Raw genomic sequence first — 27,007 nt, 5'->3', positions numbered from 1 at the left:
TCAAAACAGAATATTGGACTTATAAGGTACACATCTTCCTGTGTTTTGATTTCTTAAAGGTTAATCTTCATAATTAATTTGCAAGGTTAATTCTGAATAATAGTTCATGGTTACCATATAGCATTATATGGAACGTTTTACGTATAGCACTACGTAGACGTATTTAATGGAAACAGATTTTGAGTTTTTTTCCCCCTCAGGATGAACTTTTACGCATGCAACGTAGGCATTTTCACTTTAGCAAAACATTGGCATGTGCATTCAGACACGCCATTCATTTTCCAAAGCTTTCTCTTCTTTTCTTAAATGAAAAGAAAAAAATAAAAAAGTTTTCATATTTTAGTCCAGACATCATTGAGTATTTTATTTGTTTATGAATGAATCAATGGGCTGCAATTGCCAATTTTACATAGGCTCCCGCTCTTTCGGCCCTTGGTTATCATTTTCGACTTTAAACGGGGTTTAATTTGTTGTAGGAAATTGAAAATACATCATGTTTTCTTTTCCATCGCATTTTGATGGGGCAATAATAGCTAAAAGAACAATGAACAAAGGATAATGAGAACCAGCACTTATGTGTGGAGCTTTAGAACACTGTAATCGAGTTGAGTCGATCTAAGCTCGAATACTGTTAAATTTGAGTTTTGATTTAAGGTTTAAAACTCGATTCAAGTTCAATCGAACATCTATTTTTAAATACAAACTCGGCTCGAAATATAATCGAACTACTCAAGTTCAATTAATTTCATTTACCAATTTTTGTACTCAAGCTCGAGTTCAATTTAATAATTAAGCTTAGTGTTAATAATATCTATTAAAGGTAATAATGCAACTTAATAATATGAAAAGCTTGATAAGACTTATAAACTGTTCGCATCAAGTATTACAAAACTCGAATTCAACTTGAATAGTTCAAACTTGACTCAATAATTACTGAATCAAATCTAATTTTTTTTCAAATAGAACTCAAATAACTTATTAATATCAGCATCTCATTTATACCGCTAATGCTAATAATTCGAACGCTCTAATGATCCAAGCCCCACCAAGGCGGCGTCGTTGTTAATGCTGAATGATGGTGCGGGTGGGCAAATGAAGATTGTAAGGTCCCACAGGCAAGTGCTTTCTAGGGCAACACGTATCCGTTGACGCGGATTAGCATTAGCATCAGCATGACCAACTATTATTATACTGTAATTGCTTACTTAAAAGCAAAATCGGGTTCTTACTTTTCTGCAGTATTTAGCCTTTTAATGGCCTCGATCCCTAGGCTTCATGTATCCTCGAATAGATCCCAATGCCCAAATAAACTTTCAAGTACCAACATATATTTATGAGATTTATTATAATTTTCTTAGTTAACATATTAGTGGGAAATTTCCTAATGATCCAAAGCTCCAAAGTCGGAAGAGAAATTAAAGATTAGTGTTAATTAATTCACGTGTGTTAACCTTGAATTGGCGGGGAAAGTGGATCACGTAGATGAGTTTGTTGTTGACGGCGCTAGAAACGGGAAAGGATCTGCAGTGTCAAGTAGGGATGGTGTCGGTAAAATTTTTGCAAATTTTATAATGATTAGTATTAATATTATACTGTAAAGCAATGGGTAAAGAAGGCAGGCAGGCAGGCAAGGTCTGATAGCGAGGAATCTGATTCCTTTGGAAAATCAATATAGTTTGCAAAACTTTAGCCAAGAATGATAGCAACATCCATCATAATTTAAACCTCGGAAGCTTAGATTCTTTGCCATATATATTTCTTCAAGCACGTAGGTTTGTTAGGTTTGATCATAACTTAACCAAATAATTAAGATTCTTAATTAGGCCAATTCATCACTAGATCCTATTCTAAAGGAAATCTCTTGTCGACCCAAAATTGGCCAAAACAATTATATATATGTATAGCAGTTGAATTTTAGCTACTGGGATTCTCATTGCGGAAGTCGAGAAAAAAAAAAGAGAAAGATTTTCACATTACCAGCCAACAGAAATCCAACATGTTTGCAAAGCAAGACCGAAATTATATGTAAGGAAAGTAGTGTCCGATATGTTTTACATTTGATAGACCGCAAACAGATCATACAATTGAAGTTTTACTATCCAAACACACTAATGCTTGGTAAATTCGGCGGCGTTTTGTTTTCGTAATTAGGAATTTATTTATAAAATTTAGAGGTTTTCTCAAGACAAGTCACTGTAGTTTGTGCATCGATCTAAAGTATTTTTTTAAATACAGCTATCCATATGCACATCACGATGATTAATGTACATTAATGTATGGGATTATATAACTTTATTAAATTATCTACATTAACAATTTTATATTATTGAAATGACACATTAAAAATTCAATGAAAGTTATTATCAATTAGATTGTAATTTCTAAATGAAAAAGTAAATAACAAATTTTTGGAATAAAAGTAGATTTCAAATGTCTAGAAAGTATAGGGCTTGGACCAGAAATAGACCAAAAATATGAAAACAAAATTACTTACTAACTATTATTGATAAAAATATAGCCGGTTTATTGATAAAAAATTACATTAAAAAAAGTGGAAGTGGTTTTAAAAAATTTAAATTATTTATTTATTTTATATATAATATTAAAGATACATGATAGAGATAACTTGATTCAAATTCATGCTAAATGAGCGTCTCATAAAAATTTTAATCATCACTCTATTTAAATTAAAATAATTATTTAATTTTATTTATTGGCGTATAGTGTTGATTTAAAAGACGGACCAAAGTCGATTTTTGACTTTAAATTCCTTTTCATCTAAGAGCAAAAACAAATGCCGATTGAGTCTTAACTCAGTTGGCATCGACATTATTGCCAGTGTAAGAGGACGTGGATTTAAGTGCACTAAAACGTATTATCTTCTTATTTAAGAATTAGAGAGGGATTATGAATAATTCTAGGCATCATATAAAAAACTAAAGACTAAGATAAAAAAAAATTCTCAACCTGCTTACTTTATTTCACTGTTATAAAATTAACCATTTGTTAACAAATTAGTTACAAAAATATATTAGTTATTAACATAAAATAATTTTTAAAATTTATTCGGATGGAATCGAAATTGAAAATTTGAAGATTAAATTCAACTTAAATTGGGCTGAGTTGACCGGGCCGGATGGATCGCCCGGCCACGAAGACCTTTACTGCCAGAGTTTAGTTGCACCAAATAAATTCATTACTTTATTCAACGTTTGGTATTTGGTCAAAAATATTCGTCACTTAGAATGGTTAAAATCTTAGTACTAATAAATTTTGCTTTGAATTACAGAAATAAATACCGAAATATACTCTCTTTTTTTATGGAAAATATCAACTTTTTAGAAACTCTACCAAAATTAACGTGGTCGATCATTTTGTCCTTGTATAACAGTAGATTTTATTCCACTTTCTACCCTATTATCAAATATAATATTATCCATCTATATATATAGGACATGAATTTTTTTTCCTTTCATCATCTCATAAGAGACCTCAAACTTAACCCATTTCTTTTTGGGATATATGAAAAATCACCACCACTGTTTCAGGTGATGATCCCCAAACAACACCATTAAACCAACCCTTTATTTCATTTTCCCTTCCACTGATTATCATCACACTGGAAATGCAACCTTTTCTTCCTAAGAGAAAGGTATAATCTTTTCATCAGCATTCACCCGCCCCTTTTTTTTGGCGTAGTGAAATTTAAGTATTTAGTTGTACCCTCAAATTTTCATTACAGATGGATCTGATTTTCTCCATTGGTTTATTATGTCTGAGCTCCCTCTTCCCAGGTAACATTTTCAACATTCCATGTTTATATAACATAGAATCAATATTAGCGGCCGTAATATTAACACAGTCTGCATATATACACATATACGCAGGGATTTCAGGGACTACATTTACACTGGTGAATAAATGTGACCACACAGTTTGGCCTGGTATCCTTGGCAACTCCGACTTAGGTAGCACCGGGTTTGAGCTACCGTCTGGAGGGTCCAGGCCGTTTCAGGCACCGTCTGGTTGGTCAGGTAGGTTCTGGGGAAGATCAGGTTGCGCATCGGACCAAAATACTGGTCAACTCACCTGCCAAACCGGTGACTGTGGCTCAAACCAAATCGAATGCAATGGCAAAGGTGCAAGTCCCCCAGCCACCTTAGCAGAGTTCACGATCGGGTCAGGCACACAGGATTTCTACGACGTTAGCTTAGTTGACGGCTACAACTTGCCAATGATCGTGGAGCCAAGTGGTGGTTCAGGCTCCTGCTTGTCAACAGGGTGCGTCAATGACTTGAACCGGCAGTGCCCGGCGGAGTTAAGGGTCGGTTCCGGTGAGGCCTGTAAGAGTGCATGCGAAGCTTTTGGGACTCCCGAGTACTGCTGCAGCGGCGCCTACGCCACCCCGGACACCTGTAAACCGTCTGTTTATGCGGGGATGTTCAAAGCGGCTTGCCCAAGGTCGTATAGCTACGCGTATGATGATGCTACGAGTACGTTTACATGTACCGGCGCTGACTATACGATTACGTTCTGCCCTTCATCAACAAGGTAAGCACTATCGACTTAGAAATATTCCATTATTTCTATTTTTCTTTTAATTATCATATTTTTAAGTTGAAGTTATTTTAAAAACATTACAAAACTTTATCGGCGTTGTAGTTGGGGGTGAGATTCTCATTGAATCTGAAAGTGTGTTCTATAGTTGCTTTCATACCATTTTTTTTCTAAGCCTTAAATTTCCTTCTGTAAAGCACAAGTTTACAGGTCATGAGTCATTTAGTCATTGCCATTAGCTTGTGGCATACATTAAGGATCTTGCTGTCAATTGTTTAGCAATATTATGTCCAAAACGAGTCACTTTTTTAGTGTATAAATTTATTGTGAAATACTTTTCTGATTGATATATTAGAACCCATGAAAAAAAGGAGTATTAAAATAAATACAACTTTGTTCCATTTGTATCAGAACAGAATCTCCTTTTCAACTATTTCATTGCTGTAATTTTTAAAAGCTCCATTTAGGTTCAAATTCTATGTTCTCTAATATTTTCTCTATCTTTTCACTGTAATTTTGTTTTCTACAGTCAAAAATCTGCAAGCAGTACAAGCCCAACAACAGGCACAGCAAACACAACATATGGATCTATTACAGGGACAGGACAGGTTCCAAGTGATGACAATAGTTCATGGTTACCAGATTTTCTTACAGGAGAATCTTCCAGGACTCTTTCTTCTGGTGTTCTCCATACGACATTGTTGGCTTCAGCGATTTCTTTTATCTGCCTCTTTAGATTTTATTCATAATTTCAACCATCTTCAAACCTGAATGGAATTTTTATTTGGGATTTTTCTGGGGAGTACTACCATTGAAGATAGGATTATAAAAGCCCAAATTTCATGGCCATGTGTATAGAACAATAGACTACGGTTAATTTTGTTTTCCTTTACATTGGAAGAGTTGTACACCTAAAGCAACAGATTAGAAAAAAGAAAAGGAAGAGCTTTAGTCATTATTTTAAATTGATTAAGAAGACATTTGAAGAAATTTAAAAGTGTGTTACTTTACTGTGATTGTGAGCAATCTGGTTGGTTTTTTCTTTGTGGGTAGCTGATAAAGGAAGCCCTCCTTTGCTGGATTTGCAAGCTTGGTAGTTGGATTATTTATTTTAGCCGCAATGGAGTTTAGCAATTATGGTGTCCATGACAATGCCATCTTTCATATTTGTTTTTATGCATTTAAAGGTTGTGGTTATATATGCATGTCGTTTTCTTATTATTTTTTATATTATTATCTTGATTTTATTGGAAACTCTTTCATATTAAGTAATTACATTAAACTTCAATTAAATTAGAAGTCGAGTTGGGTCGAACCATAACTAAAAGACAATTATTTTATTTTTTTATATATAATATTTAAATTTAAAACTTTGTTTAAGGGATATCACTTGATCTAACAAGTATGAGTGATGAATAATAAATTAATAATTAATAATATGCGTGTCAATTACTAAAAAAACAGTTCCTTTATCATAAAAACTCAGAGGATGACAAAGGAAAAGGAATCCGTTCTGCCTTTTCTGACACTCCTTCTAAAGCAGTTGCCTTTTGATCACTTGCGGATTGAGGTTCTTCCTTGAGGCTTTAACTGCATGAACGTTAGTATCTTGCGTATATTTTTTGAGAAGAACAGAGTAAGAGTTGGCCGAAATCAACCATGGATTCTCTCACCAATGGTCTCTTTTTTTCTTTTTTATCTTTATCAGGAAGTGAATGAACTAAATCACAATCCAAGTACACGAAACTACGTAATGAACCCCTGAATTTATTGTTATATCTCAGTTTCAAGTGACCATTAATTAAATTATATTAAATAGTGTGATGGGAGTGGTCATCAGTCTAGCATTTTGTCCATGTGAATGTAGATATGCCAGTTGAATCTTGGGATAGAAAGGTAAAGATACCCAAATTTGGTTGGTAAAGCTTGAAAAAGCTACCGTTAAGATGCTATATTCAGTGGGTTGAGAAATTGGCAAAACCTTCGAGGGAGACCCTTCTGACCTCTCGCCTAGATTTTCCAAAGGAACAAAGCGACAATTCGTCTAGGAGTCCTTTCTAATTTCTTAAGAATGTCGATTACCATTTATTTGTTTTGTTTAAAAGAGTCCAAGTGGTCCAAAACCACAGCCCCGCAAGGAGAATTACGCCCGTGCATGACACTCAAAAATGGTTCCGTTCATCCGCTGAATGACATAAAATTGGAGGAATCGGAATAAACCTTTTAATTACAGATAAAATCTAAAGCAATGGCAACTGATTAAAATCTAATCTCTAACGAATCAAATCTGCCTCTTTTAAGCTCTCTTTCGGTAGTGCTTCTTTTCATTATTCGTTGGATGGTTGCGATGGAAAGCCAGGCTGCCAGCCAGCCAGCCTATGAGTAAAATTTGCCTGTCGAACTTTGTAATTTAGTAAAAACGTGGAATCTTTGTCGTCCAAAGCTTCAGTTCACTTCCATACAGTATTAAAAGGTATTATTCTTTCCGTAATCTTGATCATGAATAATTTCGGTTTTTAAGTTCATTTTGATAATAACATTCATAGTTATCCAAGGAAAAGAAAAAAACAGAAATCCAACAGTCTTAGTTTTCATACCGCTTGGACCTGCTGAGTTACTAAAAGCCGACACGAAGAAGAATCCTCAATGTAGTTAGGCATTTTAAGTATATAGCGAAGCCTGCATGGTTACCGAGTAAAATTGGGAAAGCCTGTTATTGAGGGTCACAAGCCCAAGGTCCATTTATATGACACGTGAGTACAAATTGCACATAGCTTAATTAATTACAGTACCTCAACAACAACTAAAGACAAAATTCCTGGTCGCTATTGTTATATTAACTCTATTGTCTTTAATGTTTTTCTTTTATCCAAGTTTCAGACTTAAAAAGGCTTGATGATGCAGTTTCTTCAGGTACCAATGACTGAACAAAAGTAATTACGAAGGGGAAAACTCAACAAAGTAGTATCCCATGGTTTCACGATACGACTCATCCTTAAGATCGGAAGCATCCTCTTTGACAGTTTCAGCTTCGCCTTTGGGACTGCCTGCATCTTCTTTTGTCCCAGACTGCGTCTCAGTTTCTTCTACATCATTTCCTCCTCTACTGTTGCATCAGGGCTGATATTTAGGCTAGATTTAACTGAGCTGTAGATGCGTGAGGCGAAATCCTTGGGGTCATGTAGATTGAAGCCACTCTCCATCGGTGCTGTCTGGTATATAAGCTGAGCTGTTTCCTTCACACCCTCATCCTGAAGATCCAGAAAAAAGGTTCAGTTGAAAGAGAGACTAGCAGAATCAAAAACGGGTTCTATATTTTAGTTAAAAGAGTGCATGCAGGAATAAACAGTCCCGATTTCAGATTTCACAGAGCGAGCATCACTTTGTGGCACATACCATGAACTCTTATAGTGCCATGGTGAATTGCTCCTATGTACTAACTACACATTCATGCTAGATTACTACAATGCTTGGAATACGATGTAGAGAGGAAAATTACTATAGCATATGAATTATATAGTGTCATTGAACATGCATGTTTCCGCTTGCATGTGTACATACCTCAGGGTCCTTGACAACTCTCTCACGAAGCTCCTTGATGATTGGGTGCCTTGGGTGATCTCAAGAACCCGCTTTCCGCGCATGTATGCTTGCTTGCTAGCATCTGATAGGATTTGAGATTGCATGATTCTCTCCATATTAGCGCTTCAGCCAAACTTCGATGTAGCAACCACACAAGGAGTGTTGTCCAAACGGTTGCTAATTTTTACCTCATCAACATTCTCGCGGGAAAGTGCACTCTTCCACCATTTGGTTAGTTCCTTAAATGACTCCTCGAGTTCTTCGTTCTTGGAGTCTTTCCCAATCTTTAGGCCTTCCTTGGACACATTTTGGAACTGCTTTCCTTCTTAATCCATCAGGTACTGCATCAGGTACTCATCATCGCCAGACTTCTCAACTTCTGCATCACCACCGATATTCAGTATCAATCATTAACCCAGAAATAACTTGGAACAAAAAGAGTTTCATTTGAAGGGACATTAGGCCACAGTACAGGATGAAGTGTTCGCAAATTAAATTCAAAGTAACTACTAAAGAAACAATTATAACATATCTTTATCATCTTTGCCACTGGACTCATCAGGATTCTCAGCTATTTTACGAATCATATCAAGGGCCTTCCTGATGAGAATCAACAAGACACATTGAGTGGTAATGTATCAGAATCAACAAGACCCTGCTCAATAGGTTATCCGATAAAAAACGAATCAGGTCACAAGAAAATAACTCAAAAACCTCATTAATGCATATTCCAGCCAGCTATGTAACTTGGCATGTCTTCAATTACCTTCAAAAACTCAAATACTTGGGCAAAGCTCATCAAATTCATTAGAGATAAAAACTCGTCTAACATACAACTTCAACTTCAAGTTGGCTTTGTTGGAGTTGTAGTAACTCTCATACAGATCATAAGGAGCCTAAGGAGACACAAACAGAACAGTCTTGAATTCAACATCACCTTCCGCAGTGAAATGGCTCTAGGCCATGGGCTTCTCATGGGTAAAGTCCTGCAGAGCACAAGAAATTACATTTACAAGAATAAATAAAAGTTACAAACTTCTCCATAGTATTTGAAGCATTCTAGAGCTAGGGCATCTGGTAAATTACCTTCGCTAAAGAGTGATAGAATTTCGTGTATTCTTCCTCTGTCACATCCTTTGGACTGCGCAACCATATAGCCTTAACATCATTCGGAAGGGCTCAATGTGTTTTACAGGAATTCTATACTTATCATGGTTTGGAATTAAAGTCTTCTAAGAGTGAGATTTTCTCCTATTGCATCTCAGCAGATATTCTTCGCGAGATTCATAAACAAATTGGCTTTAAGTTTGGGGTGCTTCCTATTAGATACCTTGGAATTCCTCTAGTCATAATGAGGCTTACAGAAATGAATAGCTTTCCTCTGATTGAAAAGATTAAAGCTCGAATACATGGGTGGGCAACAAAGAAGTTTACTTATGCATGTTGACATCAGCTCGTCCAGTACCCGGGATTTAAATGGACAACAATAATTAGACCAACGTCGAATTCTTTTCGACAGCCATGATAGCTGCAAAATTGAAATCAAAATTGAGGGAATAATCGACAACCGATTTGAAGAAGGTTGCGCACCAATAATAATTTAACGATCCAAGTAAAAAGCATTGGAAAGGCTGATTAGTAGCAAGCCGCGACCATTGAGAACAAATTGAAGTCATTTTGATAGTAACTAGAAGACAATTGAAGATGGCATAAGGCTTGCGGCCAAAAGGAAAAAGTGGAAGGAAGGGTGACGGCATGCTGAAATAATAAGAAAGAAGGGATTTGAACGTCCACGCTCAACCAACCATTATGGTATCTTGGGATAGTTATAAAAGAGGTGAGGGCCAAACCAGGTCCAAATTGTAGTAGGGTAGTAGGGATATAACAAATGTCAACCATTTCTTTTTCCCAAAGCTATTCTTAAAGCCCTTGATCAACTCTGAAAAATAAAGTAGCAACAAGTGCCAAGGTTAAAATGAATATTTGTAAGCCAAATCGTGAAAGTGGTTTGAGGGTTGAACTAGGTTTAGAAAGCTGGAATCAAGCAAGAGTGATGCAACAATTGTGGAGTATCTTAATCCAAACAATACATCTTCAGTGGCCTGGGTTAAAGCTTATGTTCTAAAAGGTAGAATTCTATTGCAAATTTCTCCAACTCAAGGTTGCAATTGGAGTTGGAGGAAATTTCTTAAGCTAAGGTGCAAATTGACCATATCATTGATCTAGGGAGTTGATTGTTTCCAACCACAAGTATCCAGTGAATTTAGTACTCGAGAAAGGAATGTAAATATCACATGGAGTAAGCTCCTGTAGTTTCCTTTTCACGTTTTTAAGCATTCATTTAGTCGGGCTTGAATGACAATTATGAATAGGTTGCCAACCAAAGACAAGTTTACTGGCTTGAAGTTTGCAATTTGATAGGTGTTTGTAGTCTTGCCACTTTGAGTTGGAGACAAGGAACCCAATTAATTGTATGGAGAGGGATTTTTAAGTTCGGTTCCATATAGAAGATTGTGACTTATTAAGAATGACACGTTTTTTAGTAATATTTTACATACAAAATAATATCTCTTACAAAAAAGTTAAGGAAATAGTTTTAATTTTGATTAATAAATGATAGAATTAAAAATATGGAGTAGTGAATAACAAAATTTATATAGCTTAAAATATTGATTGATTCTATTGTCACTCAACTTTCAAAAAATAACATATCAGTCACTACGTTATCAAAAAGTGACAATTCAGTCACCCACTAATATTTTCCGTTCAAACCTAATGGGACAGGTGACGCGGCCAGTTAACTTGCTACGTTTGATGTCACAGTGGAAACCCACCCAATTTAAGAAGAAATTGTGAAAAAAAACCCCAATAACAGAAGAAGAAGAGGATAAGGAGGAGAGAAGAGAAAAAAATTATAAAATCCCTCTTAAAGTCTCCAACGACCCCAATACAACCGACCCACAAATAAACCAGCAACATTGACGACACGTGCTCCTGCCACCACCATTTGCACCACTATTAAACTGGGTTAGGATTTTTTTTCCCCCAATATTCTTCTTCTTCTTCCCTTAATTTCTATTATTGTTCCAGAGTAATAATATAACACTGTATAGCTGACAGATTTCATAACGTTTTCATCTAAATTACATGTCCAAGGACCAGGACATAAACAAATGCCTGGACCATGCTTTACACTGAATAACACGATCGCCCAAATAAGTAGCATTTGATTTCAGTAACTAATGAACACATACAACTGGTACTTTGAGTGCAAAGTTCATGAAGTTCTTCATAAGTCCACATTTGCCATTATCACACTTTGTCAGTAGTCAGTTGTCGGTATTGCCATTTCGAATTGCACGACGAAGCTCAGCTTAGAAATCTATCGTGAGCCGATGAAGGCCGGTATTGTTTGTTGGGGACATCATCCGAGGAAAAGCAAGTCAAATGCATAAGGAATGGGGACCGTGAGAAGAAGAAGAGGTGAAGGATGAAAGAATACTTGATGGGAAGTCGAAATTCCTCCAGTGAATCACTAATTCTAGAGTCTGAATCGGTCTTTCGAAACAAAGAAAACCACAAGAAAAGGAAACAACCATTATGGAAGAAAATATCCATCAATAAACAAGAATGGAAACAAGGTCGGACATAAGGAGAAACAGGAGAAACAAAAATAAAAATAAAAATAAAAACGACATGACAAAGGATGCCCAATATGACACTCCCAAGAGCCCATAAACAACAAAGAGAAACACAGAATCGCTTGCAACCACAAATCTAAAAGAAAGTGCAACATTCACACATTAGTAGCTTTTTAACATCATATTAGCAAAGAACACGAGTGGTTCGGAAGTGGTGGAATTATTTTAAGAAGATTCATAACCCATGCTTGGGATGAGGAACCTTGGAATATATTAACAATAGAGTTCTTAGAAAACCAATGATTTATCCACTAGCATAATTCAGGCTGGTTTGTGCTAGTCATGAATTAACTTGGTCCAAACTAATCCTAAATATCTCATATGGGTTGAATATCTTCGATGATCTCGACAACCTTGTAATTCACTCATTCCAATCCCTTCAACTTAACTTATGCATACATCGCTTATCAAAGTGCAAGCATCAATCTTCGTGGGAATGGTTGTCTCATCCCCCAGCAAGGAAATTATCTCATAGTTAGCAGTTAGAGGCCACTATTCTACTTAGCCAGATCAACCAACTTCGACCACCTAGTCAAAACGAAACTGATAATAGCTACTACATTGAAGATGCCTTAGTTTACAAAAAATTGGTTCCCAAGAGCCCAAAGAAAACATCACCGGACTTCCACCATTCCTTTTGCCTAAATTAGGTTATGCTTAATTTCGGTTTTGGAAATAAATAACTAACAACCAGTATTTTTTCCTTGCCATCAACTAATGCAGAACTTTTGATGCAAAGATATGTTTGGATCAGTGCAAAGTAAATAAAACTAATGCAGACTTTTACAAGCCAGCCAACCATTTGACCCATCAGTCCATAAATCTCCAGAGATGAATTAGATCAAAAGATCAGCCAAAATGTGAGAAAAACAAGATAGAACATATCATGAATCTAATATCATATAGAACAAGAAAAGCCCTAACCAACTAATCCCCTTCCCCCCTTTTCTTTTTAGTCCAGGAGGTTTACAGAGATATATAGACCTAGAGTAGAATGTCTCTTGCAATAAAACCTTTATTAATTTTCTCAAAGTGATATCCTGTAGTTGAAAAGGAGACCTTTGTTGCTAATCACAGAAGTCTATCCAATTGCTCATATTATTTCCATTCTCCAACCATCTTCCATACATCATCTAATCACTAAAACTTTGCCCTTCTTAACATGCAAATAGTGTACCACTAGGAGATTTGGTCCACAGAAAGGACCAACAAGCCAATCAAATCAGATTCAAAAAGGGAAATTTTTTAAGTTTTCTATTCTTCCACTCACCAGACAAGTCAATGGATGTATCATACAAATATGATTCCTCAATTCATATCATACAAATGTTGTAATGAGCAATACAAACATACAAAACAGAACCATACAAAACAGAAACAACAAAAGCTGCTACAGCAATACAAACCTGCAATCGGGGAAAACATACAAACAAAACCATGAATACAAATGGAAAACTAACCTGTAATGAGCAAATCGGGACGACTGCGATGAAAAAGTGTTGGAACAAAGAACCTGTAATGAGAAAAGGGAAATCAGTTAGTGTTGAAACGAAACCATAACCAGCAAATAATGCAGGCAAACAAATAATGAAAAAAAATCATAACCAGCAAGAAACCCTATGCCGATTTACCAAGAAACTGAAACAATTGCAATAGTATTTATAAAAAAAATTGCAACAACACCCACTAATGCATGCAGAGAGGAAAGATGCCAAGATGAGAAATGATGACCGGCTGGAGATTACTCACTTGCCGCTTCAATGCCTCCGGAGATCTGAGACCGTTTAGCAGAGAAATATGCGAAGATGGAAGTCGGGACGGGCTGGAGCTTTGGTTCGCTGACAGCTTCTGTCGATGCTGGGAGGGAGAGGGTGGGTGGAGATTGGGAGAGGCTTGGGAGGGTAAAAGAGGACCGATTAGGTAATCTTTTCTTTTGGAAGGGATTACAAATCGGCGCTGCATAAGGGAAAATGGGGAATCCGTGCGGAACGTAATAGGCCCGTATTAGGGCAATACAACCAACCAAACACAGTAATCGGTGGGGCCACGGATTAGGGGTGTATTGGCTAATCCAATACACCCAACCAAACATACTCTAAATTTTCCAAGGCTAAACTTTGTCCCACAAATTCCTGAGATACTAAATCACACACAAAAAAAAAGAGCATTCTTTACCTAATTTTGGTTAATAACAATTCATAAGTAATCAGAACACAAAACAAAGATTGAAAAACAATAAGAAGAATAAAGTAGGAGAAAGAGAGAAAGATATGAGTTTTTAGTATTTTACCAATTTCTAAATGCTAATTTTGGTTTCAATTTACTTTTACTGTCTTCTCTTTTCTTTTCTGCCTAAGAAACAAACAAGGTGAAAAAGAAAAACACTCAAATAGAGAAGAAGAAAAAAAGAGCTTTTAAATCTGGGTTTGCCCTTTTATCTTTTGCTTCCCCACTGTTTTTTTCTTTTTTTGTTCTAGTCGAATACTGCAAATTAATGAAGGTGTAGAGCTTTTAGATCTAGGTTTCCCTTTTCATCTTTTGCTTCCCCACTGTTTTTCTTTTTCAGATTTGTTTTTTCTTCTTTTTCGTTGTTTCCACGTGGGATGCCAACATGGCAAGTTAACGGGTCACCTCAGTTTTTTGTTATGTTTGTAACGGTAGTAATTGTTTTATTATTTTTTGAAAGTTGAGTGATTGAATTGAAATTAAAGTGACTGTTGGTATAATTTATCATTATTTAAATCAATAAATTATCAAAAAAATCAAGTTAAATAATAATTAAAATACTTTTATATTTTTAAACGACAAAATGAATATTGGTTTTTAGTTAAAATAAACATAAATAATGTCTATTATGAATAATAAAAATAATTTGATTTAATATAATTTTAATAAAATACACAATAACATATTTATTTTTACCCTAAAAGAATAAAAAGTAAGCTACCATTATTTGTTAAGTTTTTCGTTTTGGTTATTCAATTAAAAACATTACAATTTAGTTATTAAATTATTCGAAAGTTTTATTTTAGTCATAGATTGTTAAGATCGATACTATATTATTTATTTTATTTGCACCAACTACATCAATCGAAACTTTTCTTTCCCTTTTTCTTATAATTAAGGTTTTTTTTCATAAAATAGCTTTAGACGTCACGAATATGCAAATAAAAATTCAAACAGTTTTTTTTACCTCCGATACTGATTATTAAATCAATTTGGATCTAAAGTATGTTCTTCTACTCGTCAATCATACTGATTGTCGAATCGTTGCTTAGAGACTACTCGTGAAACATTTAAAAAAAGATTTAAGAGTCTAGTAATTTAAATAAAAACTTTTGAATAATTCAGTAATTTAAATGAAAATTATGAATTTTTAATTAAAGAATGAAAACAAAATTTATATTTGAATAATTCAGTGATTTAAATGAAATTTATGAATTTTTAACTAAAGGATGAAAACGAAAATTTATACACTGTTTAATGTAGTTAAAAAAAAAAAACTAGCTTTTGTCTCTAGGGTTTATGAGTTTAGGTTTAAGCGAATACAGACACCTGGTGGAGCCAGTCTTTGGTTTCCATCTATTCTCCTTTCGAAGAGTTGCTTCCAGGGAAAAACACAAACTCCCTTGCTCCGAATCCAAACTCCATGGCTCCAAGCTTCATGTTCGAAGCCCCCAGCGACGAAGAACCCGAACTCTCTGAATCGAAGGATGAAGATAATGAAGAAGCTGAGGAGGAAGAAGAAGGAGATGAAGCAGAAGACAAACCTTCCAAACCAAAACCCAAATCCCAATCTCCATGGGACTTTGCTTCTTACTCTGAATCCGTCGCAGAAGAACACGCTCGCCGTGGTACCACCTCTGTTGACTTCAAAATCTCTAAAATCCTCCAACAAAGCTCAGCTCCAGCTCAGCAGGAGGAGACCTCCGATTCTGAATCCGACAAACAAGTATTTCTTTATCAGTTTGCTCTTTTATTATAAATTCCGAATCTGTTTTCTTCTGAATCAATAATTCTTATATATATATATATATCAGGTTGATTATAGGTCAGAAGATGAAGATGAGGAAAATAGCAATGCAAGAGACAATAAATCGTTCTTTGCACCAGCTGAAGGAGCGTCGTTTCATGCCAATTCTTTCATGGAGCTCAATCTTTCGCGTCCTTTGCTTCGTGCTTGTGAAACATTGGGTTACACCAAGCCTACGCCCATTCAGGTCTCCATTCTTCCTGATTTTTATATTTTAGTTTTATTAATCGAGTTTTGTTCAATGAAATTTTTTGGGTATTTCTCTTATAGGCTGCTTGTATACCCTTAGCCTTGACTGGGCGCGATATATGTGGTAGCGCAATTACTGGTTCTGGGAAGGTATATTTCTTTTAATTTGTATATCTTTCTATGCCGTTTATTATGTGATTGAATATTTGAATTTGTGCTTAACTGCTTTAAATTTGCGCTTCATGCAGACGGCTGCATTTGCCTTACCTACATTAGAAAGGCTGTTATTTCGTCCTAAAAGGGTTTCAGCTATACGGGTACTTATCCTTACTCCAGCTAGAGAGTTGGCCGTTCAGTAAGTGCTCATAATACTTTTGACCATTTTCTGGGTTCTATCACAAATTTATTCAGGGTTTTGCTTTTTCTTCATCCTTGCTTAGTGTTAGAGAATTAATATTCTTTTACAATTGGATTATGTTATCATAAGCTATTGAGCTGGTTTATGCATTTTCTCGCTTGGATGGTTTGTTGAACATATTTGTTAGGCTTGGCAATTTGGTCTTTATATCCTTCAAGTTGTGTTGACTATAAATATCTTTAATTTGTACTTTTGGGTAGTCATTACGGTTATCTTACTTTACCTTCGTTTGTTGCAGGGTTCACAGTATGATAGAGAAACTGGCCCAGTATACCGATATTAGATGCTGTCTGATTGTTGGTGGGCTTTCATTAAAGGTTTGACCCATGGATTTCCATCCTTAGCTGGTTTAATTTGCGCTCACTTTTTATACTGGCAAAAAGTTATATCTCCAATCCTTTCAGCACTCCATTTTAAGTGTTTCTTTATCTTTAACTTGGTCTAAAGTTATTCCACTCATTTCATTGCAATAAGACTGTAATCACCCTTTTCCATTTTCTTAAACAATTGACTGGTTTCTGAAACTTCTATCATTGATGCTTTTGGAATGACACATAAAAAGTATTCTTTTTTCAAATGAATCTACTTTGCTTCTTAGTGTGTCTGTTTATTTGGAAGCTGATGTTACAACTTTTGTTTCAATATGTGCATTCCTATGCTTATGTTGTCTTCCTTTATTTTATGTCAACTTTATAGGCACAAGAGACAGCTTTGAGATTAATGCCTGACATTGTTGTGGCTACTCCTGGACGCATGATAGATCATTTACGCAATACCATGTCTGTGGATTTGGATGATCTTGCAGTTTTGATCCTTGATGAGGCAGATCGTCTTCTGGAGCTCGGATTCAGTGCTGAAATTCATGAATTGGTACTCCTCCCTATCAGAAATATTTTTATATGACTTGCCAACTTGATGGATTTTGTATAATTTTTATGACGTAGTAGTACGAAGAGATAAAGTAGAACTGGTTTCCATCTTTGAAACAGTCACTTCCTAATCTTCCTTGCTCTGTTTGTCTGCGTTGAATTGAAATTTATTTTGGTGGATTTGTATTCATCTAATGCAACCATGTATAGGTTCGCCTTTGTCCTAAAAGGAGACAGACTATGCTGTTTTCAGCTACAATGACAGAGGAAGTTGATGAGCTTGTCAAGCTTTCTTTGACCAGACCCTTGCGTCTCTCAGCTGACTCATCAACTAAACGGCCATCAACATTGACCGAGGAGTAATCTCTGATATAAGTTCACATTCTATTTTGCTTGCTGGTTTCCCCTTTTCTTTATGTTGACTATGTTATTTTTATTTCTCATTAGGGTTGTAAGGATACGCCGAATGCGTGAAGTAAATCAAGAAGCAGTTCTTCTGTCATTGTGTACAAAGACCTTCACATCCAGAGTGATTATCTTCAGGTTATTATTACACATGTAGAAGGTCATGCTGATTTAACTATATACAAATGGGGAATTTAGGAAACTCAGATATTTGGGTAGTGTTGTATTTCATGAATCATTACACTTGTTCTGAGAAAAAAAATTAGGTTCAATAAAGAAAATATGATTTCTTTCTCTTTTGTTTCAGTTTAATTTATAACCAGGTTTTTGAACCAACCAGTTTTAGCTCACCCCTAGATACCAGGGCAAGCCCCTATGACTTTATAAATGATATTCCCTCTCATTTGGCAGTGGAACTAAGCAGGCTGCTCATAGGTTGAAGATTTTATTTCAGTTGGCTGGCCTTCAAGCAGCTGAGCTTCATGGAGATCTTACTCAAGTTCAGCGCCTTGATGTGAGTAATTTCTATTGTTGTTCTTTAGTCCCTGCCCTCAGTTCACTTTTCTTCTTTTTTCTTTTTTGTGGGGTATGTTAACTAGATTTTATCTTGAAGGTTATTCAAGTTGTGAAATCACTGAAAATGCCCCCTCTTTTTATTTTATCAAACCAAATCATTTTGGTTCACTGCTTGCTCATTTTCACTGATGGTTGTTTGTGTAGGCCTTGGAACGTTTTAGGAAGCAGGAAGTTGATTTTTTAATTGCAACTGATGTGGCTGCTCGTGTAAGTGCCTACACTGAAACTCATCCCTTCCCCTTATGCCCTCATAAGCTTGTAAACTTCCATGTGCTCATGTTTGATAGATCTTGGCCATTGTAAAGAGTCAATTTTACATATGTTAGATGATTGATGTATCTGCCCTTGCATGTACATCCATACATCTCTATTTTATGCAGCAGCTGTTTTGTTTTCTGACGCTTCTGCATGGTTGCAACTTGTAGGGACTTGATATAATTGGTGTTCAGACTGTTATTAATTATGCTTGTCCTCGAGATATTACAAGGTATTTCCACACTCCTTGAATTATGTTTGACCAGCACGAGTCATCTTTTTGTTTTCTACAAAAATTTGTGGAACTTTCTGTCTTGATGTGCACTATGCTCAATTGCAATCGGTTGGCTCCTTTGTTTTTTCTTTATGCAGTTACGTTCACCGAGTCGGTCGGACAGCAAGAGCTGGTAGAGAAGGATATGCCGTTACATTTGTTACTGACAATGACCGATCTCTATTAAAAGCTATTGTAAGTGATGATCATCCTGGTTTGCCATTTTTTACTTTTATTGGTTGCCTTCATTTGAGATCCTAGAATAGGCATTCAGTATCACTTTCTGCTTTATGAAAATTTTATGGAAGTTATTATGCATGTCACTAGTGGTTCCTATCATGTTACAGAATCATGATGGCCTTAATAAAAGATTAACTGTGAAACTTTGAATTGGACACTTTAAGGCCATATATCTTCTTCTCACTCCAATACCATATTAAACTTCAATTTCATGAACAATCTGGAACAGTTTCTCCTATTGGAGCAAGTAGCTGGACATTTTCTATCAGAAATTTCCCTTGCTTATAATTCTATATTGGTGGTTTGAATCTGACAGGCAAAGAGAGTAGGTTCAAAGTTGAAGAGCCGGATTGTTGCGGAGCAGTCTATCACTAAGTGGTCACAAAAAATTGAGGAGATGGAGGAGAAAGTCACTGAAGTTATTGAAGAGGAGAGGTTTGGTTTTGTTTCATTTTCAAAGTTTTTTTCTGTTCTCTTGGTACCACTATTTAGCTTCTGATTTTGGCAGGGCGGAGAGAGCCCTAAGAAAGGCTGAAATGGAAGCAACGAAGGTATGGGATCTTCTCATTTTCATGCTATTTATACCTAGATGTCCAGAAAATATAGTACCATTTCCAGAACCTAGTAAATAATTTCTTAATCTCATGTGCTTCTGTGATGCAAGGCTGAAAATATGATTGCACATAAGGATGAAATTTATGCACGACCTAAAAGAACCTGGTTTATGACAGAAAAGGAGAAAAAACTTGTAGCTAAGGAAGCAAAGGTAAATAATCCTTGCAAGTAAAAGTTTTATTTTCATGTATTGCTGTCGCTAGGCTGTATGCTGCATAATCTTTATTATAACCAAAATTTCTGTTTAGCTACTGTGATGGGAAAGAATTTTAGTGATGAGATTATCTCATCTCATTTGACAGGCATCTGTAGAGAAAGAAAAAGGTTCTGCAGATGCAATCATCAGTGCTCAACAAGCTGAGGACCTTAAGATGAAGGAAAAGAGGAAGCGAGAGCGTGAGGTCATACATCTTTCTCATTTCAAAACCTGCTTTTAGAACTTTTGCATTGTGCACAATGCTAACTTCTGCTGAACAGAAAAATTTACCTCGGAAGAAACGTCGAAAACTGGAAGCTGCCAGAGAAATGTTGGAGGATCAAAGCGAAATTAATGAACCAGATGTAAGCATCTCTTGCTTTTTTGGAAATATAATCCTTTTTAGGCTGTATAATGCTTATACACCGACCTTACATGTCACTAACTTTGCCATTGCGAGCCTTTCTAGACTCCCTGAACTGTTAAAATTGAGCGCAGTCAAAATGTTTATTTCTCACCACTAGGAGATGTTTTACTGTTTAAGTTTTTCTTTGTGTGTGTTAAGAGCTAGCAAGTTTTGTTTCTTTATTTTATGATATAGCTTGTGATACTCATATATGAGAATTGCAGGGTAGTGGGAAAAATAAGAAAGAGAAGGAAGGTATATCTTTGGTTGACTTGGCATACCGGCGAGCAAAAGCAGTAAAAGCTGTGAAGAAGGCTGTAGATTCTGGCAAAATTGTGAAGAAATCCAATAAATGCTCAAAGCAGTATAAACAAAGAACTCAATCAAGGACAGAGGAAATGCGGGAGCTATTCGAAAATGACATGAGTGAGAGAAGACAGAAAAGTTCTAGTAATGCCGGAAGGAAAAAGCCCAAAAGTTCATTTAAGAGCAAATCACGGTATGAAACATGATGCATTCCTCTAATAATTTTCTGTCTTGTTTCTTCGACTATCTATATTAACTGTGTTCTGGGTTCAAAATCATGTAGGAGAACTTAATTTCACGTATTAAACCAGAAAGTTGGTCATTTTTTGAATCGCTTTGGTGTTGTTTGCACAAATGTGTTTTAAGAAAAATAACACATTCTTCAGCACAATTTCTTAGAAACTGTTTCATGTCAAACTTGGTTTTATGGACAGCATTAGCATCTTTAGTTTCCGTCCCTCTTTTGCTCTAGGCAAGTTTTTCTTCCAAGTAGATTCTAGACCTACAATATCTGGAACACCTGTAAGGCAGATGTATGCTTGGTTCAATAATCTTCCTATTCTCAATATATTCGTAAATATGTGTCTTGAATTTTTAATTCGCTGGAGCTTTGCACCGGGGGTACTGTTTTTTACTAAATTTTCTTTCGTTTTCCAGTTACAAGCGCAAGTAGCCCAATTACAATATATTGGGCACACCAAAATTCGTAGCCATTTATGTTGGTGGGAGCAGCCCCATGGGTGAACGTTATGGTCCTTACACTTCCTCTTGAGAGGGAGAGCTAGCTTACTGCCAGAGACGGAGATGCCTGTATTTTCTACAGCCATTAATAGTGTTCAAATGTTACTAGTTTCTGCAGATGCTTTAGGAAATGCATTTGTTGGCCAAATTCTCGATTACATATTCAATCAAAGTCAATTTTGTTCTATTTGTTTTTGAAGTAGTTTCGTCAAACCTTTACATGCTTTTCGTGAAAAGAGCAACAATGCAAAGAACAGAAAAAAGTAAAGCTAATCATCTGAAAATGTTGCAAATGAATGAGCAACGAAGAAAAGGGAAAATAAATAAATAAATAAAGCATCTGAAGATGTGTAGCTTGGTTTCCTTTAGCGTTTTATCTAGCAGTATTCATTGATTCGGAATAATAAAAATGCAACCATCCGGAAAGGGGCAAAAATGAGAAAGTGAAGAACAATATATTAATTTTCTAGCTGTAAATTAGTGATGTTCAATAACCAAAATTGTTCTTGCCAAAAAGAAAATAAATGGTAAGAAAAGCTCAGTTTCTTTTTTATCTTTCTGTGACATAAAAGGAAAATAAGTTACACCTACATGTACCAAGCCTTCTATGGAATGCAGAAAAGGAAAACAATAAACTAAAACAATTAAAATCTAATTCCCTCCCTTTGGCAATCAAATCTCATGAATCATATTACATTTCTAATTTCCCGGCTTTATTCCGTTCAACTCCACTCCCACGAACTCCAATGGGCTATCTTTGGCAATGCAAGCATCAATTAATTTGGACTTATGAAATGACTCCCAAGAGAGGAAGGAGCAACATAAATATTAACTTACTGTTTCCATGGAAAATGCTGCTGTCTGTAGTTAAATGCGTATGGTTCCCATCCACCATCTGGTTCCTTCCTTTTTACCCCAACCCCGGAACTAGAGGAGGCTTGTGTGTTTGCCCTCAAATGTTCTTCTATTGACCTACCATGAACAGGCATGAATGGCTGCCTTAAACCCATGGAATCTGTATTTCCTCCCTCAATTGCTAATCTGGAATTCAGGTCAAAATTAGGCCGTGAGGGGCCTGAACCATTTAAACCAGCAGCTGCATTGCTCATGTTCATAATGACTTGTGCCTGAGAGTAAGCTATTGGAACCGCTGATGTAGAGCCCATAATTTGAGGCACAACAGGTGAAGCTATTGGAACCGCTGATGTAGAGCCCATAATTTGAGGCACAACAGGTGCACCTGAATCAACAATAAAGGGGATTGAGCCACTAGCCCCATAAATGGCAGAAGGGAAGGGCATATTTGGCGCCATTGGCAGTAAATTAGAGCTAAAAGCAGGGGAATGTGTATACGAGGCAGTGGGAACCAACCCCATAAACCCTGCACTTCTTGTGATGCTCCCATCAGTTGCAGGCCCAAGAACCTTGCCATTTGGAAAGGACACAACCTGAGAAACAAAGTCCTTCCTATTGACTTCCACTCTAGTACCCATGATAGAAATAACAGGATCATTTAGTTTAGGCCCTCCATGAGCAATTGAAGATCTACCAGGAAATGGCCCTTGTTCTAAAGCATTATTGTGATTGCATGGCCTGTCATTCAAATCAAAGTTCCTCAGAGAAGGCTGCATTGATGATGATGACGAAGCAGGTGATTGGCTGTAATGTCCATTCCTGTCACAAAAGAGTGGTTCCTTGACTCTTGAATCTAGTGCTGGACCGTCACCATCATCACTGACACAATTTAAATCCAGCTCAAGTCTCTCGGATTTTCTCCGACTAGCTTTCAGTGAAGATTCTGCAAAATAGAGACCTGATGAGGCTGTAACCTGTTTCCCGGACATTAGTTCAGCACCTTTTTCATCGCCAGCCTCAGCAACATTGAGATCAAAATCAAGGCAATCCAACCTCCGTTTTGAGCTACTGCTTGTCCCTCCAAGGGATAGTCTCTTATCACCATCAGAGTTACGTCGAGGTGATGCTGGGCGAAAAGCACTTGTGGCAGCAGATCCTTTCCATCCAAGAGTCCCCTCGAACTGCAAAGGAGCTGCAGGTATGCCACGCACTGCTGCTGCCCTAGAAGCAGAAACCACTGAAATGGGAGTGGAGATGGAAGTCACTGCACGTTCTGTATCATCAGAACAGACTTCTTGGTTCAGATCAAAATCACATAGACTTTTCTCTGTGATCGGCTCAGGATCTTGAGCCATGGTCACCTGAGAGGATTCCATGTCACGCGAGTGATTTTCTGGTTCATTATCTGCATCATCTGAATTAATAAGGAGCCCCTCCCCCTCAGTATGCGCTCCAGCAGACCGAATGGGTCCGGTTGACACCTCCTTTGGCAAGACCTCGGTGGGTAGGTCTTGCTTTCTATTTATGGATTCTGGGGTACTGGGTTGCCTAATACCACCTTCTGATATCTTCTCTGAAGAGCTGCTGGAAGGTTCTCTGTCATCTATGACTTCTCGCTCCACTTCTTGAGCAACTTTTCGGGCAACTTCTAGAGCATCAACTATGCCATACTCTAGATCAATATCAGATGTTGTATCGGTCACACCATGACTACTGGTAAACCTGGAACCACTTCTCAAATCCTCAAGTTCACAATTCTCCTTATCTTCATCTGCTGTTCCAATGGCTGCCATTCTCGAAAACGTAGTTTCCAGATCCCCAGGCTTTTCATACAAGAGCTCATTGTCAGAGGAGCTCCGTGACGTGCTCAAATGTGACTCGCTGTCTTTACCAGCAATCTTGAATAGCTCTGAGCCACTGCTGGAATGATTCATAACAGCCACATCAGACATTGCCTTCTTTGGCTCAGATGCATGCATCCTCTCATCAGTAAGATCAACAGAATTTAGGACATGAAACCTATTGGCTTCAGTATCAGTATGGGAACTGGGTCCTGTTGTAACCTCCAGAGCTGTTCCAACACCAGCATTAGACGAAACCAGAGCATGTTCCACAGTACTAGAGTTTGAAACTGTCATAGCATCTGAAGCTTCAATATTTTCTTGCTTTGAATCTGCTAAACTGCAGGCCTCATGGGAAGCAGTTTCTTCCACAGTTTTTGCTTGTAGTTCTTTCACAGGATTTAACACAGAAGAGGAGGCCATATGACTCTCAGATCTGTTTTCCGTGTCTGAATAGTCTGAATTTATGTGGGACTTGAGCTCATCATTAGTAGTTTCAACATGTAAATCTTTAGTACTTTGTGGTTGAACACCATCTAGGCTTGAAGGAAGGTTTTCACTTTTAGCAGCATCTGCTCCATCTTTTTCCCCATGGGCACTTCCTCTTGAAACAGGACTGTCTTTGGCAGAATCTAGCCCATTATTTTCTCCGGTAACAGTAGCAGCGTCTGAAATCTCATACTCATGTCCACCACTATCGACATGATCAGAAACTGTACCTCGTTTCCACTTATCAAAGAGCAACCTAGCACTGTCCTGAACTCGAGAGCTATTGTGGCTCAGAAGATTCTTGACCGTAATCCAGATCTCCGAAGAAATTGACCTTTCCTTATCTCTATGCAACTTTTCAAGTGCTCGTAAGAGTGCAGTAATTGATTCTTCCACAAAACTATCACTCGAGTCATTACCAAATTCTTGAGCATCCTTTAGCCATCTGCCTATAAAACAAAGTCCATCTAGCTGAATAAAAAGATCAAGACAATCTTTATTCTCAGTGGCCGCAATTGTGCTTGCAACAGCAGTCCACTGTCTGGTTGCATCACCAACATTTTTCACAACAGATTCTTTCTCTTTTTTCATTACAGATACTAGCTCCTCAACTCGTGAAGGGACCGTGAGTCCATCTTTCATCTCAGCCAGGGTAAAAAAATCCTCAAGCGTCATGGCGTTTTAGATGCAAAACCACCAAACAAAGAGAACTCTATAACGTACTGACAATTTTTGTTCCATCTAGAACAGGAATGAAACTTCAAGAGAGCATCTAAAAGGAAACCTGTAAAATGGCATGACATAAATGGTTAATTCTGTAGCTCCTGATGTTATCAATTAATTGGTGTTGATTCTGTAGCATCTAAAAGTAAAGTTCTTTTTCAATTAATTGGTATCAAAATAAAAAGGAAAGGAACATTGATGTTATCAATTCATCATCAAAATAAAATGGTAAAAAATGGGCTAAAACAACCATATCATACCTTCCAAGCAAGCTGATCATGTAAAATCATATTAATTGTCAACAAAAGATTCGAAAATGATAAATTATGGCACTCCTCAACACCTGAAATAAAAGAATTGCTAAAATCTCAAGCTTTTAAAATTATCAACAAAAACCCAGTTGATTTTTAAATAAATTGAATTTCAGTTCTAAAACAGTTATTTCTAAAACAGAAATAACTCAAAAACAAAATAACATACAAAAACCTACTCGTAAGTTGTAGGCTAATAAACTGAAAACCTGAAGAAACAATTAAATAGTTCACCAAATTTCCTCTAAAACAGTTAACACGTCACGGAATATCAATTACAATAGAAAGTGAAGATCTAACCCTAAAAATCAAAGCTCAGAAGAAACAGCATTACAAAACCCTAGCTTTTCTGCTGTACATCATGACGAGTGATGTGAATTGAGTTAAGATAATCTCAATTAATGCAGAGATATAACTGATTTTAATAACGCTAAACCTCAATGTGAAAATAAAATCGATAACAGCCCATTTGTTTTACTTTTAAAAGAAAAAGCAAGATACCTAAACAATAACAAGCGTTAAGCGTAGTTACCTTCATAAAAAATCTTCAAAAAAAGGCAAAGAAAACGAAACCCTAGCTCTGAAGCTGAGCTCCATTAGAAAGACGACAGCACACCTTTTTCTCCCTCAAAAAGAAAAAAAGAAAATCTATCTGAAAGTTTTCGACCCTTCGCTTTGAGCTTTCCCTCCCCGTGGAAATCTTTTTTTTTTTTCCTTTTTTGGGGATTTTATTTACTTAATTTTAATTTTAATTTTTTTTTTATCTCGCTCTCTTAAAAACCCTCGTTTCGTCGTCTGTTTAATTCTTTTTTCCCTTTCCCGAACCAGGTTGAGAGAGAGAGAGAGCGACGTTTATTCCTCGTAATATTTTTCTTTAATTTTTTTAAAAATTTGATTTTAGGTTTAGGCTAATTTGGTTTTTACACTGTCAAATCTGCGGTGGGTTTTAGTCTTAGTTTCGCAGTTAAGAGAATGGCACGTGCAGTGCAGTGTGTGCGAAATTATGTGCCGGTCGGATAAAGAAAATTCAATTAAGACTGTAATTTTGAATTTCATTCTTCTTTACTTTATGAAAATAAAAAGTCCTCTTACTTTAGTTTATTTAATGGTTGAATTTTACTAATTTATCAAGTATAAATTATTAAATTATCAATTCTTACTAATTTTAGGGTAAATTATTTAAATTGGTCACCCAATTTTTAGGATGTTTCTATTTTAATCATCCAAAATAAAATCTTTACAATTTGGTCACTTAACTTTTAGGTTACTTTTTATTTTAGTTACCAAAGCATTAGATTTCTAATGGCGATTAACTATACATGCACATCATATTTGTGCTTTTATTTTGGTCACCTAAAAAATACATTTTAAGTATTGATTGGGATAAAAATCAAAGATTAAAGTGAAAACGGTAGAAACAAAATT

General features: G+C 36.3%; 3 protein-coding genes and 1 pseudogene across 4 annotated transcripts; 2 read left to right on the top strand and 2 right to left on the bottom strand.

Moving 5' to 3' along the window:
* The first annotated feature begins 3,469 nt into the window (after nucleotides 1-3,469).
* Nucleotides 3,470-5,701, top strand: LOC105768915 (thaumatin-like protein 1). The gene is made up of 4 exons (XM_012589182.2): nucleotides 3,470-3,652; nucleotides 3,743-3,794; nucleotides 3,888-4,551; nucleotides 5,087-5,701. Exons 1-4 carry the CDS (start codon nucleotides 3,626-3,628, stop codon nucleotides 5,304-5,306), a joined length of 963 nt encoding a protein of 320 aa, XP_012444636.1. The 5' UTR covers nucleotides 3,470-3,625; the 3' UTR covers nucleotides 5,307-5,701.
* Nucleotides 5,702-7,252: 1,551 nt separating this feature from the next.
* LOC128040993 (endoplasmin homolog) lies at nucleotides 7,253-9,489 on the bottom strand (annotated as a pseudogene).
* Nucleotides 9,490-15,367: 5,878 nt separating this feature from the next.
* Nucleotides 15,368-21,550, top strand: LOC105768910 (DEAD-box ATP-dependent RNA helicase 28). The gene is made up of 19 exons (XM_012589179.2): nucleotides 15,368-15,792; nucleotides 15,881-16,060; nucleotides 16,144-16,212; nucleotides 16,311-16,417; nucleotides 16,719-16,797; nucleotides 17,177-17,350; nucleotides 17,560-17,708; nucleotides 17,797-17,892; nucleotides 18,166-18,268; nucleotides 18,475-18,537; nucleotides 18,756-18,817; nucleotides 18,958-19,054; nucleotides 19,416-19,534; nucleotides 19,608-19,650; nucleotides 19,764-19,865; nucleotides 20,017-20,115; nucleotides 20,192-20,275; nucleotides 20,541-20,815; nucleotides 21,280-21,550. Exons 1-19 carry the CDS (start codon nucleotides 15,490-15,492, stop codon nucleotides 21,293-21,295), a joined length of 2,220 nt encoding a protein of 739 aa, XP_012444633.1. The 5' UTR covers nucleotides 15,368-15,489; the 3' UTR covers nucleotides 21,296-21,550.
* Nucleotides 21,551-21,799: 249 nt separating this feature from the next.
* LOC105768909 (uncharacterized) lies at nucleotides 21,800-26,465 on the bottom strand. Of its 2 annotated transcripts, XM_012589175.2 has the most exons (3): nucleotides 26,115-26,465; nucleotides 25,532-25,614; nucleotides 21,800-25,332 (listed from the first exon to the last, which is right to left on the bottom strand). In XM_012589175.2, exon 3 carries the CDS (start codon nucleotides 25,221-25,223, stop codon nucleotides 22,197-22,199), a length of 3,027 nt encoding a protein of 1,008 aa, XP_012444629.1. In that variant the 5' UTR covers nucleotides 25,224-25,332; nucleotides 25,532-25,614; nucleotides 26,115-26,465; the 3' UTR covers nucleotides 21,800-22,196. The 2 variants fall into 2 exon arrangements, with proteins under 2 accessions (XP_012444629.1, XP_012444631.1); XM_012589177.2 differs by lacking the exon at nucleotides 25,532-25,614.
* Nucleotides 26,466-27,007: the final 542 nt, after the last annotated feature.

This window comes from Gossypium raimondii, chromosome 5 (assembly GCF_025698545.1).
Source record: "Gossypium raimondii isolate GPD5lz chromosome 5, ASM2569854v1, whole genome shotgun sequence".
NCBI classification, from domain to species: Eukaryota; Viridiplantae; Streptophyta; class Magnoliopsida; order Malvales; family Malvaceae; genus Gossypium; species Gossypium raimondii.
This window is presented reverse-complemented; position numbering and strand designations above follow the sequence as displayed.